We start from the raw sequence: 16,139 nt of genomic DNA on the forward strand, positions 1-16,139 counted from the left end.
ATTTTTTTGTCGTTACTCATTTTGTTTTTGTCATTTTTTGTCTCGCGTTTGTCGTTACCCGTCTCGATTTTGTCATTTTCTGTCTCATTTTTGTCATTTTTTTGTCTTGTTTTTGTCGTTATTCATCTTGGTTTTGTCATTTTTTGTCATTTTTTGTCTCATTTTTGTCGTTGCCTGTCTTGTTTTTGTCTTTTTCTGTCTTGGTTTTGTCATTTTTTGTCTCATGTTTGTCGTTTTGTGTCTTGTTTTTGTCATTTTGTGTCACGTTTTTGTCATTTTCTGTCTTGTTTTTGTCGTTTTGTGTCTTGTTTTTGTCGTTTTCTGTCTCGTTTTTGTAGTTTTGTTTCTTGTTTTTGTTCTTTTGTGTGTTTTGGTCGTTTTGTGTCTCGGTTTTGTCATTTTCTGTCTCATTTTTATCATTTTGTGTCTTGGTTTTGTTCTTTTGTGTCTCTTCTTTGTCATTGTGCTGTCTTCGTTCCGACAGTTGGCCTCCTTAGGTCTTCATTTGTGTCTGTTCTCCACAACTCTCTCTAGTCCTATTCCACCACATCTCAAAGGATTGTTTTCTCTTCTGGATGTTTTTTGTGGATTTCCACGCCTCACATCCATCAGCTGGATCTGTCTGTAGGTCTAGATGTTGACATCCTTTTTGGCGTAGAGTCTTTGGTGTCTCATTTATGTAAGAAGGGATTTCAACATCTAGTCCGACAATCATTTTTTCGCAGATGTACCTGAGCAGAAAAATTACGTCTCTTGTTCCCAGTTTCAGATAATGTACCCAAAAAAACCCTCCTTTCCTTCTGTTTGACTGAGTCACTCAATGACGTTTGGATGTTCTTGCCAACAGTTTCATGAACCGTCTGGTTTCAGCGGCCGTATGTTTGTGTGGGAAATAAAAAAGCAGTTTCTTCATGATCGTCAGCACAAAATGTCTCACAGCAAACTGTGAGGAAGAAAGTTTTTCTCATCCCTGCTTCATGAGACGTGACTTTGTCTGGATTTCTTCTGCAGAATTTAATGGATTTTAAACATGAATCACAAACCAAACAGCCGTTTATGAGTGCTTTAAAGTGTGAGTGCCGATGCTTAGGGAAATGTCAGCATGAAACAACTCTGCAAATTGGACCGCATCGGTCAAAGAGTGCAGCAGAAATTTTCGCTGGCATTTTTATTTCCACTGAAATCCATATGAATAAAATTACGCCAATTGTGAAGCCATTTTCCCTCATAAAGACGACGTTTTTCCATTTCATTTGTGGCAGTTTGAGATCTTCTAAAAGCAGGTAGCAGAAAAAATGAGCATGTGATTCTGTAAAATGCCCACATTTGGTCAAATCAACGGAAAGGGCATTTTGTGTAATCATTTTTTTCATCGTAATGGACAAATAATCTAAAACCTTTAGTTCCAGCCAGGCGGAGGTTACATCAGGACGTTTGTCAGCTCCACCAGATCTCATCTAACCTGCTGCAGCAGCTCAACTGAAGCAGCTCTTTTTATCTGATAGCATCATAATTATTCCTTTAAATTAGCTGAATGACATTTAAAATGCTTTGATCCACCACAAGGTGCTGTTAGAACGCTTTGTTTTTGTCTGACTGAACATTAAATGAACATTTAATATCATTAAAGTTCAAAAAACAAAAGAAACAAAGCAGTTTTCCCTCCAAAAAAAAAGCATTAAAACGGTTTCAAATTCACTGAATATGTGAATAAAAATGGTGTAAAAAATGCAACTTATGTAATGAATGCTTCTGTAATAATCTGTTACAATAATTAGACTCCAAAATTAATCACATGTCACTAATGAATAGTAAATAAAATGTGCTGAATTATTGATAGGAAAGTCAGCAAACCGTCTGAGAGTTCCCCGGGTTCCATCTGCAGGAACACTTCCTCCACGTCATCACTGCCCTTTATCGTTCTGCTCCACACACTTATAGAGTTACTGCTCTTAATCAGTCATTAATATGGGGTCATGGGTTGATGTGGCCCCATTTTAGGAGCCAATAAGTCACGTATGTAACAACAGCTACACAACAAGAGATACACGCCAGTTAGTGCAGGAAAGACTGAAAGAAATATCGTGTTCATGCTCCAGTAAATACTAACATAATAGCCGATGAATAACAGAGAATAGATGCAAAACAAAGCGACAAAACATGAGACAAGCGACAAAAGTCAGACAGAAAACAGCAAAAACGAGACAAAATATTACAAAAATGAGACACAAAATAACAAAAATGAAAACAAAATGACAAAAAATGAGACAAACAACACGAAAAAAATAAAAAAGACAAAAAATTGGACAAAAAGTTACAAAATGACAAAAACAAGACAAAAAATTACAAAAACGAGAAACAAAAGGACAAAAATGAGATAAATGACACGGAAGTAAAAAAAAAGAGGCAAAAAATTAGACAAAAAAGTTACAAAATGACAAAAACCGGACAAAAAATTACAAAAACAAGACACAAAATAACAAAAATAAAAACAAAATGACAAAAAATGAGATAAACGACACGAAACAAAATAAAAAAGAGACAAAAAATTAGACAAAAAGTTACACAATGACAAAGAGAAGAAAAAACGAGAAACAAAAGGACAAAAAAATCAGGCAAACAACACGAAACGAAATAAAAAAGAGAAAAAAATTAGACAAAAAAGTTACACAATGACAAAAACAAGACACAAAATAACAAAAATGAAAACAAAATGACAAAAAATGAGACAACACGAAACAAGACAAAAAAGAGACAAAAAAATTAGACAAAAAAGTTACACAATGACAAAGAGAAGACAAAGAATTACAAAAATGAGAAACAAAAGGAGAAAAATGAAACAAATGACATGGAACAAAAAAGGCAAAAATTAGACAAAAAGTTACAAAATTCAAAAAAACAGACAAAAAATCGCAAAACAAGAAACAAAACAACCAAAAAGTAGCCAAACAACGCAAGAGAGATTAAAAAAAATGCAAAATGACAAAAATGCCCAAAAGAGCAAAACACAAGATGACAAAAATAATACAAAAACCACAAACAAGACAAAAAGGAAACCCAAGTCAACAAAAACTTGAGACAATCGACATAAGTCAGACAAAAAACAGGGCAAACAACAACAAAAGCAAGACGATTTTACAAAAATGAGACAAAAGCGTGAATCAAAATGAAAAAAATGACAAACGACACGAAACAAAACAAAGAGTAAAAAAATTTGACGAAAAAGTTACAAAGTGACAAAAATGTGACAAAAAAGAGACACAAAACAACAAAAATAGACAAAAAATGCAAAACGATAAAAATGCCACACAAAAGAACAAATAAAGCACTGACTTGTATCGATTGTCTCAAATTTTTGTCGTTTGTTTCATGTTTTTTTTTGTTTCTCATTTTGTCGTCATTTTTTGTCTCTTTTTTTGGCAATTTGTTACTTTTTGTCTAATTTTTTGCTTCTTTTTGTTTTGTTTTGCGTCATTTCTCTCATTTATTGTCATTTTGTTTCAGGCTTTTGCAGTTTTGTGTCTCTTTTTGTCAATTTGTGTCTCATTTTTGTAACATTTTGTCCTGTTTTTGTCCGATTTTTGTCATTTGTTTCATGTTTTTGTCATTTTGTGTTTCCTTTTTGTCGTATCGTGTTTCCTTTTTGTCTCTCTTATGTTTTATGTCTTATTTTTGTCATTTTGTATTTGCTTTATTTCTTGTTTTGTGTATCATTTTTGTCATTCTGTGTCTTGCTTTTGTCTCGTTTGTCCATCTTTTGGTCGCTGTGCAGCTTTTTTATTTTCAGCTTGTTCATGATGCTTTGTAAAAACAAAATTCCTTCAATATGAACTTTTTTTGCGCTAAAACAAAGGAAAAATGTGGAGTTGTGGTTGTTTATGGGTTATTATGATGTGATTTTACTGCTCACTGGAGGTCAGATTGAGCTGACACCTCTGATCTGTGTAATAATGTCGATAACATACAGAAGCATCCTTTTTCTATCACATACAACACGCATGGAGTATTTACACATAGCGTGCGTGTAGATGTGTGTTGCGTAGGCGTGTGTTTTGATTAGCGCCTTACATTAACATGCAGTGTGAAGTGATCCTCCTCCTCAGCGCCGGTAATTATGTGCTTGACGCGCTTGTTGACCTCTTCGGCGTTTACGTGCATATGTTTGCAGCTTAACGCGACTGAAAACAACCAGAGCGAGGGCGAGACGAGCACTGCAAAAACTCAAAATCTCACCAAGCCTATTTGTCTTATTTTTAGTCAAAATGTCCCATCCCACTTTATTTAGGGTAAATTCACTTAACAGGTGACATTTCAGCAGATGAGGGACTTGTTTTAAGACGACGCATCTTCAATATCTCGTTAAGTTAAGCAATCTTGAAATGATCTTGTTTTAACCCTCCCGTCGTCCTGCTGGTCAGGTTGACCCATTTTAAAGTTTAAAAATGTGGGGGAAAATATTTTCACAGTGAAGACTTCCACATTTTCTAAAATCTTTGGGGAAATTTTTGAACATTTCTTGATGGAAATAAATAAATATTTTTTAAAAAATGCAAATTTCGCTGGATTTTGGTTGATTTTTTCCAAATGTTCTTAAAGAAAATATTTGAAATTTTACTGATATATATGTAATCACTTTAGATATTTTTTTAGGATTTTTTTGGAAGATTTATTTTTATTTTTGGGAAATATTTACAATTTTTATATTTTTTAAATTTTTATTTCTTGTCAAATTTGGGGATTTTTTTCTTGAAAAAATAATTTTTTAGGGGAACTGCTTACTGAAGAGTTTACAATTTTTTTTAAAATGAATTTGGTGAATTTTTAGCTGAATTTTTGGATTTTTTTCAGACAAGGAAACAATATTTTTTGGTGCCCGAAATGAGGACAACTGGACGGATAACACACCTAAGCTTGACAATCCTGATAAAAATGCAGCTCAAATTAAGTTTTCCCAGCTAAATTTAAGATCTCAAGATCATATCTTACTTGAAGAAATCTCACCAAGCCATTTTTCACTTGTTCTATTGGCAGATTTTTTCACTTATTTCAAGGTAAAAGTTCCTTGAAATAAGTTCTTTTTTTCTTGTTTTGGGAGGGGCGTTTTTTCCAGTGTGCAAGTCGTTGCTAGACTTTACCGTTTACTTCTGCGTTTCGTCTCTGCAGGAGAACGCCGTGAACGGGGATCACCTGTGGATGGAGACGAGCTGTTCTGGAGAGCTTTGTTACCTGGGAGAGGACACCTGCCTGCTCAAGACTGCAGTGAGTAGTTTAGACTGCTTCTGCTCGCATTTCTGTGCTTATCTTGTAAATATAGTAAAAAAAAAAAGAAGGCTTATGAGCGGCCTTTGTGACCTTTGTACAGCATCTATGTTTTATTTATGTTATTTTGCGTTCATGAAACGTGCAGGTTGTAGGTCAGGCTGTAGAGGATTACCACTGTTTGTTTTAGGGCTCGACCGATATGGACTTTTTTAAGCCGATTCCGATTTGTGGCAGAATATATAATGAATAAAATACCTTCTTTTTTGGTCATTAACGCTTCCAGCCACAAAGATATGAATTTCAGGCAGACTATTTTACTGTTTTACACACTTTAACTTTACAGCAGAGAGGAATTTTCAAGAACATAAACATGCAGCAAAGCTCTAAACCTCTGGGAAATTATATAACCTCAAAAAAAGTCTATCAATCTATAAATTAATTATGAAATACGTCTGGTCTGGTACTTGTTGTTGCTGCAGATTAGAGGTGGGTTATAGTACAGGTGAAGTTACTGTAAAATATTATTTCTGCTGCCCTCTGATGCTCTTTAATGTTAAATCACATTTTCCAATCATTCCTTAAAAATTTCCCTTAAAATTTTATTAAAAATGTTTTGTTTTTTTTTGTCTGCATTTATTCTCATTGTTTAACTCCATGGAAGGGGTGTCAACACTTTATGAGATTAAAATGATAAAAATGTTTTTTAAAAATCCCCCAAATTTGGCAAGAAAATTCTTGTAAATATTTTCAAAAAATGAGTGGAAATCTTCCAAAAAAAATCCTAAAAATATCTAAAGTGATTACATATATATCAGTAAAACGTCTAATATTTTCTTTAAGAACATTAAAAAAAAAAAAAAATCCAGCAAAGACTTTGCTGGATTTTGGTTGATTTTTTGTGAATGTTCTTAAAGAAACATCAGTTTTAACATTTATTTTCTTCCACCAAAACATTTTCCAAAAATTCAGCAAAAAAATCCTCAAATGTATGAAAATTTGCAAAAACCTTCAGGAAGAAAATTCAATAATTCCTTAAAAGATTCTCTTACAAGTTTTATTAAGTTTAAAAAAATCCCCCAAATTTGGCCAAAAAAATCTTGTAAATATTTTCAAAAAATGAGAAAAATCTCCCAAAAAAAATCCTAAAAAATGTCTAAACTGATTACATAGAAATCAATACAACTTCTAATATTTTCTTTAGGAACATTCACATAAAAATCAACCAATATCCAGTGAAATTCACTCAATTTTGGAAGAAAAATTCAGGACGAAAATTCTTTAAAACTTTCCCTGAAAAGTTTTATTTTTAAAAAAATTAGGCAAGAAATAAAATTTAAAAAAGAGAAAAAAGAAAAATTGTAAATATTTTCAAAAATGAGTAAAAATCTTCCAAAAAATCCTAAAAAATATCTAAAGTGATTACATATATATCAGTAAAACTTCTAATATTTTCTTTAAGAACATTCAGAAAAAATCAACCAAAATCCATCGAAATTTGCTGGATTTTGGTTGATTTTTTTTGTGAATGTTCTTCTTTTTAAACATTTCTTTTTTCCACTAAAAAATGTTCAACAACTTCCCAAAAATATTTTTATATACATTTTTTTTCCACTGAAAAAAATTTAAGAGAAGAACCCACTGAGCTCTTTCTAGTTTATTTCATGGCTGTGATTTTATTGCCTCATGTGAAGCGCTAATTTATCCTCATCTCCAGTTATTTTATGGTCCCTCATAACTCATATTCACTCCAAGGCCGGAGCACGTGGTTCTAGCGTTCTGTAAATGCAGCATATTTTCAGACAACGGAGGTGTTTGTCAGAAACCAGAGAATGAGAGCTCTTCAGCGTCGTTCACTACGAGCATGCAGGGATGCGTCTAAAGGGTTTAAATCACAGCTGTCGCCTCTCTGCTCGCCTCTAACAAAGAAGAAAAACCTGCAATGGAGAGCCGAGAAACAACCTTTAATTCTGACAGTAATGTAATGATGTGTCGGTGCGTTTCTGTTGATGGTGAGGAATTATAGTTAGAAGAAGACGGTGAGGCTGGAAGATGTCAGAAAGATTGAGCAAAAAAATGTAATAAGGTAGATTTTGTACGTCTAGAAGGACAGGCTGACCTCAGTGGAATCTGAGACGTCATGGTTGACATGAATAAACACATTCCTACCTGTGATCAGCCGGATATGGATAATTTCGTCTGACTCATCGGCCGTGTATTTCCCTTTTCCCAATCTGTTTGCTACCGTTTTCCTCCGAGCAGCGACATGCACGCTGAATCTGTTATCTTTTATCTCGTTCATGTTTCAAATCTGATTAAACCACAGTTGCGTGATCAAAACAACTTGTGAACGCACCTTGAAAAAAACCCAGATTCTCACGATACTCTGAAGCCCGATGTTGATTCTTTTTCTGCCGTACTGACCCCTTTCTACTTCATGCAAACTTCTGCAATGTCGGTTAATAAAATTCAAATCATCTGTGGTTTTAATGAGAAGCCAGTTGTCTCCTCTAAAGCTAAAATATCCACAGATTTCCCCTCCAGGTTACGGAATATCACTTTTTTTCCTGACTTTTTACATAGATAGATAGACAGATACTATATTATTCCCGAGGGAAATTGAAGGTAGCTACTAACAGTTCCATAATGGTGTTTTCTGGGTCACAATTGAACGGTTACGGTACGCCAACGTTGTTGAACGGCTAAACATACAGCGACGTACAGACGTTTTACCTCGGCTCCTTGCCAATGGAAAAGCAGACCGGTTCTTAGGAGGCACGAGATTTGAACCAACTAAGCACCAACACCAAAGTAGAACCCGGTTCTTTTTGGTTGAAAAGGGGCACGAGAGTCCTGAGCAGTGGAACCAACTCAAGGACCAGATTTGATAAACTGACGATGCCATTAGGAGAGTATAATCGTTTCTGTCAGTGTTATCTGTTGAACTGATTTGACATGTTGGCTAATTAGTTTTTTAAAAGACAAATAAGAAGCAAGATGTTCTCTTTCAAGATGCTAAATGTAGGAGAATTAGGGATCTTGGAAGAGTAAATTGAGCAGCATCAGCAGTGAAACTCGTTGGAAATCCGTCCAGTCTTTATACTCTTGGGTACTGAGGGTTTAGTGTTTAGCCATGGTCAAAGACGTTAAGAAGCAAATGTCAGCAGGTCTTTAAAGGCCCGATGTCTTCAGAAAAGGAAGGAAAATATGACACAAGTTCATGTAACAGATGTCATTATTACATAAGAAGCCGTGGTTTGGTTCTTTGGCTGTAATTGGTTCAGAACAGCAGTAAGACTCCCCACAAACTCTGGAACACATTAGTCCCGTCTCGGCTCCCCATTCATTTCAGAACTGAATTTAAGATCCCATTGATTGCTTCTAAATGTCTACATTGTCTGGCTCCAGCCTGCATCTCCTTATTCTGTCCCTGGATTTCTCAGATCATAGCATCAGCTGCTGTTAAAAGTTCCTTCAGTTGAAACAAAGAGGAAGCATGAACGAGGTCCCTCGTGTCCCCATTGTCTTGTCTAACGTTTCATTGTTTCTTCACAAAGCGCTTTGTAGCTCTGGTTTGGAAATGTGCTGAGGATGTAAAGCAGACGTTAGGTGTCGAAACTGAGAGCATGTAAAGATACATGTACAGAAATATACTTAATAATCTTATCTAAAATGCACACGCTCTCGTAAATATAGGAGTTATGTAAATATAAAAGAAAATTTAGAGAGGAACTGAAAGAAATGTGGTTTTCAAAGTGAACATTTGCTGCATTTCTCTGGTGATAAGTAGTTCAGTTGTCTGCCAGTGGCTTAAACCTGATATCATAGTTGTTTAGCCTTTTTTTTTTGCATCTTGTAAGAACCGACGGTGGGCCGGGCATTTATTTAACACATCGTTAATAAAAAATTCAATCAATCTGATGAACTGGAAGCTGCTTGCATAAATATCCATAATGTGCTTGTTTTTAACTCTTTTTAAAAAAAAAAAAGGTCAAAGGACAAAGCAGACAAAACAAAGACATTCCCTTTTATAAGTGAAATAACATCTTTAATGTACTCTGGAGCAAACAAACCGGCCGACGTGTATCAACTCAAAGCCTTCCTCAGCGTCTGGCTTGTTTTATATTCAGTTTGTATCTCAGATTGGTTGTTTTTGACTTTGATTTTGCTTTGATTTAACCCGTGGAGATGCTGTTTTTGTCCGAATGAAAAAGTGATGAAAGAACAGAGCAACCGTCGGACTGTGTTTCTGAGGCTGCTGTGTTGTGAGCTTGTTGTTTTTCCTGATAATTGTTTTACAACACAATAAGACAAGCAGACAAGGCTACCGAAAACTAACCGAATGACGCCTTTGGTGAGTTGGAGCTGTTGTGATTAATAGATTCAGGTGAGAGGCTATATTTATATTCTAAAGCAGTGACCTTATATCAGTGGTTTTCAAGCTTTTTCGGCCAGATCCCCCTTCAGAAGGACAAACAACCCATGTTCAGAATAATTGGAGTAGATGAGCTGAGGTGGTGATGCCATCGAGGACGTTGGTGCTCCAGAGGCACATTAACAATCTCAGGAGTCCATACTTTGGAGTCCGTATTTGCCAAGTACAGACAAAAGTATGGACTTGTGTACTTGGCGTTGAGAAACACCCGGCATAGTTTGAGTGTTTGTGTGTGCCGTGAAAAACAGGACAACGTTCAGACAATCGTTCAGCTAATCGGTTCTGCATAGACGGACCTTTTCCTCCCAGTCACCCCACACTTTGAGAAACATCGACTTATTTTAATTTGAGTGCAAAGCCTTCGTTGCGTCTTTCAACCGTGTCAAAATTCTAGCATGTTCAGTTTACGATATTCATGCACTTCTTTGTGTCGGTGGAAACACAAAAAACTGGTGCTAAGTCAGACACCGGCTCTGAACTAGCACTGGAACCAGCGTGGATGAAACAGGGTCCATCCAGTACTCTCTAGCTGGGTTTCCATTACAGTTTTTCGCAAAATAAAAGCGATATTTCTAAAATTTCGACAAAGTATATTTGCCCTTTGAACGTGTTTCCATTGAAGGTTGTTCTGGGCAGAAGCATCGTAACTCTCGTAAAATATCATCCCGCGAGATTTCACTGCAGGAAGATGGACGCCCAAAACCTGTTTCTATCTCCTTCTAACACTCTGCATTCCTCTGCTGTTTGCTGTCTAGTATGGCAGTGATGTTTTTCTCAAGAGTAATGGCAAGAAAAGTCTCTGTCTCCTCTTCTGTCCACACGTACCGCGCCATGTTTACTCAGAGAGAACTGGTCATGTGACCAGGTACGTCACGTCCGGTGATGCATAATTGCAGAAAAAGTGTTTCCATTGTGTTTTTGCGATATTTTTCAATATCGAAACGTCTGAAAAACCACCTCATGAGAGCTTAAAAACTTTTTAGTGATGTTTTAGTCCTATTTCGAAATTCAGGTGCTTCCATTACCAGTTTTTTATTGCGCTATGTACATTTTGCGCATATCTAAGGGTCATGGAAACGCAGCTTCTGATGTCCAGCAGGACTTTCGCCTTGAAGTCTCTGACCTCATCGTTCCAATCTGGAGCATGTTGTCGTCACCATTGCTGCTGCCCTGCGATGAAGCTCCTGGCTGGGAACTCTCTCCACTTTTTGGTTTCTTGACCGACTTCTCTGGTGCTCTTGGCTTCTTTCTCTTCGCCTTGGTCTCTAACTTACTGTCCGAGTCACTTCCAGATGTAGAAGACTGTACTTCTTTTGATTTTGGAGGCTTAAACAGAGAGAGAACATTCAGAAGAGCTAACCAGTGAGATGTACGGCTACTTTTTATGTGAGAGCCGTGAAGCGTTGCTCGCCCATTGACTGGAGGTAGGACCGCTCCATTATCAGCTGTCATATTGTTGCTCATAATGACTAGTTCATCTGTTGTATGAGCGAGGGCAGCAGAGCAACATTATTTATCCCCAGCAAATAGCACTTTGGCATCTTGAGTGTTTGCTGCTTCTGTTTTTTAAGTCACGCTGTGTGACAAATGACTGAGGCCTCAGTGAGCTCCCACATTAACTTCTTCTTTCACCTCTCATTTGTAGTTTTCAGAGATAGCTTGTTCGCTTTTAGCCCGATTCGTGAAATGACTGCATGGTGATATTGGTTTCAGTTTATCCACTTCTATGGCTCTGTCTGAAATACCTCCACTGGATGGATTGGAAATCATCTTAAAGAATCACAGTCACACACTGAGGCACATTTACAGGCTTATTTTTTAGTGTCTAGTAGCCCTTTAAGCTGCAGTCAATTCCAGCCATTTTCAGTACAAAAAATCGCTAATATTCTATTTGAAAATAAAAATATGACGAGAAATACAGGGAATATTGGACGCGCATCGCAAGGTGCATTTCCTTGAAAACAACCGATTCGTGGATTTTATACCGACTTCAGGACATGTTTTGGACAAAATAGTTTACTGGCTTGTTTCGTCTGGATGTCCAGGGTTGGATTATGGCCGTTTTTTGTGGAATATTTTCATCTGTGTGTAATAATGAACCCGGAAATGTGAGTCACGCTGTGTACGTTGAAGCCGTGTATAGAGAACGGATGGATGGATATTCGTTGTTTGTCGAACAAATGTGTTTTTCTCACCCGCTGTGGTAATCACATCTGAAAGTGGTTTATACCGGCGGATTCATGAGAATCTAAGCTTTCCATCGGCGTGTAGTGTTTGTATAATCGCGTTTGCAGTTTCAGACATTTAGCAAATTGCTTATGCAGATCTCAAAGTGTACCGCGGGCGGGACACTGAAGCGCATCGGGTTAAAGTATGTCTGCTTGCTTTATTGTTCAAAAACACATTATTACACCTCTCTGTCTTAAACGCTCCATTTAATCTCTCCAAAAATGCCCAGACTGCTCTGATTTGCTCTGATTTGTCAAGACTGCTCATATAGTGTGACAGATTTATAAATACAGGAAGGAATCAAGAACTGATTCAAAGGAAGAAAATAACAAAACAGCAAAACATGCATTTTAATTCTTTTTCAACCCTCCCTACACGCCACAGAGCAACACTACGAGCAGCGATCAGACGTCTCTGTGAAATGGCTAGAAAATGCTTATTTTACCGCAAAAATAATTAATATGATGTAACGATGACAGAGCCAGCTGCTATGACTGAACTGTTGTGCTGCAATGCACCATGGGAGTTCAGGGTGCTGGGGCTTTAAAGTCATCGTGGTTTATGTTGGTGTTCCAGTGTTATTACTGGTTGTGTTTTAGTGGTTTAGTCAGCCTAGTTAGTTTGGTGCAGTGTTTTGTTGTCCGTGAGGTGTGTTTGATGACTTCCTGCTCTGTGTGTGTCAAAATAAAAGCATCTGGCAGTTGCAGAGTGCATAAAAGGCAGAGTTCCTTTCTCCAGCGTTCTTCAATTCAGCTCGCCACAATAATAAATATATAAAAATACCCAAATACCGCAAAGTCCTGCGATAGAGTGAGACCTCGATACGATGAGGGACCGCTGTTTTGGAAGAAAAGCCTGAATTAAAAAGAAGCTGTTTCACTTTGGGTGGATTTTATAAAGTTATAGATATTTCACATGCATGCTATCAGAAAGGGGAAACCAAAAACACATAATATGGACTCTTTAATTTGTTACTGAGATAAAACAAAACCTGTCCACTGGGGCTGAAACGATTCCTCGAGTTATTCGTGTAATTCGATTACGAAAATTCCTCGAGGCAACATACTCTGAATTGAGGATTCGTTTAATGAACTACGTGGACTTTTGCCTCTTTATCTAACTTCATCAGGCGACGAACGAATGACGTCCATGTTTACTGCTGTTAGCTAATGAGCTAATGTAAGCATGCTAACATGGTAAACATTAAACCTGTTAGAATGAAGCCTCAAAGCACTGCTTTACCTACATACAGCCTGACAGAGTGGATAAAATATGCATAAACTCCTGTTAGTTAATATTTCAAGTCCATTCACTAAATAACTGAGTAATATTTCATACATGCTGTTAGAAGTCAAAAAAAGTTTGTGCTGTTTTAAGTCGCAGTCGGCTGCTTTTAGAAAACAACATTCATCTGATGCAAAGTAATTCTTCCTTTTTTTCCATTTCGTGTCACGACTGGCGACTAAAAGGCTGTAAAATGTCAAAGTGTCCTTTTTTATTCCTGCTGATGAAAGGATGCCAAAGAAAAGTGAAATGATGAGCACGTCTCTGTTTGCCTTTGTGTGTCTGGATGCTTTTACTCTGCTGCTTGTCGTTTGCTTCTGGGTTGGTTTGTGTGTCTTTACTCTGCTGCTTGTCGTTTGCTTCTGGGTTGGTTTGTGTGTCTTTACTCTGCTGCTTGTCGTTTGCTTCTGGGTTGGTTTGTGTGTCTTTACTCTGCTGCTTGTCGTTTGCTTCTGGGTTGGTTTGTGTGTCTTTACTCTGCTGCTTGTCGTTTGCTTCTGGGTTGGTTTGTGTGTCTTTACTCTGCTGCTTGTCGTTTGCTTCTGGGTTGGTTTGTGTGTCTTTACTCTGCTGCTTGTCGTTTGCTTCTGGGTTGGTTTGTGTGTCTTTACTTTGCTGCTTGTCGTTTGCTTCTGGGTTGGTTTGTGTGTGTTTACTCTGCTGCTTGTCGTTTGCTTCTGGGTTGGTTTGTGTGTCTTTACTTTGCTGCTTGTCGTTTGCTTCTGGGTTGGTTTGTGTGTCTTTACTCTGCTGCTTGTCGTTTGCTTCTGAGTTGGTTTGTGTGTCTTTACTCTGCTGCTTGTCGTTTGCTTCTGGGTTGGTTTGTGTGTCTTTACTCTGCTGCTTGTAATTTGCTTCTGGGTTGGTTTGTGTGTGTTTACTCTGCTGCTTGTCGTTTGCTTCTGGGTTGGTTTGTGTGTCTTTACTCTGCTGCTTGTAATTTGCTTCTGGGTTGGTTTGTGTGTCTTTACTCTGCTGCTTGTCGTTTGCTTCTGGGTTGGTTTGTGTGTTTACTCTGCCCTCTGTCCTCTCTATCTTCATTAAGAAGTCGGCTCCCAGGAGGAAATGTGCAGCCTGCAAGATCGTCGTCCACACCGGCTGCATAGAGCAGCTAGAAAAGGTAGTGGACACACGCACATGCTTTTCTGAAAATCGAGTTTTCTCCCGCTTTACTTCCGTTGAATTCTGCTGAATCTCGCACACAGAAAGCTTCACTACAAAGGTTGTGTCTGGTTTTATATCAGGGATGTCAAACTCATTTTAGTCCAGGTTCCACATTCAGAACAATCTGATCTCCAGTGACCAGTAAAACCACAGCTTAATAACTGATAAAAAAAATAACCACAACTCCACATGTTTCCTTTGTTTTAGCGCAGAAAAATTTAGTGCATTTAAGGAATTTTGTTTTTGCAAAACATTTTGAACATTTTGAAATTTCTCAAGCAAAACAAGTGAAATTTTAACAATATTATGCCTCAGTTTATCATTTCCACATCACAACTTCCAGATCACAGAGTGTCTACAAAGGAACACAACTTTTAGTCACAGTTTTCTGGAAATTAATCATATAATATTTTACTTTATGATCAAAATGACAAAATTCAGGCAAAAAAGACAAAAAAAACAAGACAAAATATACAAAAATGAGACAAAAAATGACAAAAAATGACACAAACAGCACAAAAAATAAAAAAAGAGGCAAATATTAGACAGAAACGGTTACAAAGCGGCAAAGAAATGACAAAAATGAGACCAAAAAATTACACAAATGACACAAATGAGACCAAAAATGTCAAAAGTGAGAAACAAAGCAACACAAAGTAGACAAACGACACTAGCGAGACATATACATAACATACTACAATTATTATTCTGGAATAAAATTGAAATTATGTGGAACTTTGTGCTAGCATTCTGTGTTTGCTGTTTGTGTTTATTCATTTCCGCCTTTGTTTCTCTCTTTTCAGATTAACTTCCGCTGTAAGCCGACCTTCAGAGAGGGAGGATCCAGGTGCCTCAGAGATGTGAGTGTGTTTGTGTGTCTGAGGTTTTGGAAACGTGTGTGAGACGACATTAGGGCTGGCCCGAATAGTGGTTTCTGGCCTCCGAATATTTGGGCTCTATTAAAGACGAATATCCGGATATTCGTTCCGCCCCGTAACGTCCGACTGGAGGGGCAGGGGTACGGTGGCCTACAGGGGCAAACACGCTTCAAACACAGAAATGATCCAAAACCAAAAACTCACAAACGCATGAAACACATGCAAGAAAAAAAATGCTGCAAGAGAAACAAGCTGCAATCACAGAAACGCCGCAGAAGCAGACTTGCAAAATCACAAAACAGATGCAAATGAAAAATGCTGCAAATATATAAAAACACACACAAACCCCCAGAACAACCGCAAGAGAAAAATGCTGCAAATTCAATCCACAACGGAAGTGCACTGCTCTTCGATAATATTGTATAAAAATAATATTGTATAAAAGATGCCAGCCAAGTAACACATGATGCTAAAACTAAATGAAAACGTACCTTTTCACACTAACAAATATCAGACACTTTCACTTTCTTCTTCTTCTGCTTCTCCTTCTTCTCTTCTTCTTCATGTCTGGTGCACTTCCGTTGTGGATTGAATTTGCAGCGTTTTTCTCTTGCGGTTGTTCTGGGGGTTTGTGTGTGTTTTTATATATTTGCAGCATTTTTCGTTTGTATCTGTTTTGTGATTTTGTAAGTCTCTGCTTCTGCGTCGTTTCTGTGATTGCAGCATGTTTCTCTTGCAGCATTTTTTTTTCTTGCATGTGTTTCATGCGTTTGTGAGTTTTTGGTTTTGGATCATTTCTGTGTTTGCAGCGCTTTTGCGGTTTGCAGCGTGTTTGCCCCTGTCGGCCACCGTACAGGGGGTATCCGAATATTCGCCTTCGAATATTCGGA

At 37.4% G+C, this 16,139-nt stretch overlaps 1 protein-coding gene across 1 annotated transcript in view; it reads left to right on the forward strand.

The window, feature by feature from the left end:
* dgki (diacylglycerol kinase, iota) overlaps nucleotides 1–16,139 on the forward strand; it is a 113,422-nt gene that overhangs the window by 53,819 nt on the left and 43,464 nt on the right. Inside the window, 3 exon segments of the mRNA XM_022209744.2 lie at nucleotides 5,164–5,259; nucleotides 14,253–14,327; nucleotides 15,175–15,231. Coding sequence (XP_022065436.2) covers nucleotides 5,164–5,259; nucleotides 14,253–14,327; nucleotides 15,175–15,231 — 228 coding nt within the window.

The sequence above is a fragment of the Acanthochromis polyacanthus genome, chromosome 1, assembly GCF_021347895.1.
Source record: "Acanthochromis polyacanthus isolate Apoly-LR-REF ecotype Palm Island chromosome 1, KAUST_Apoly_ChrSc, whole genome shotgun sequence".
In the NCBI taxonomy this organism is placed as follows: domain Eukaryota; kingdom Metazoa; phylum Chordata; class Actinopteri; family Pomacentridae; genus Acanthochromis; species Acanthochromis polyacanthus.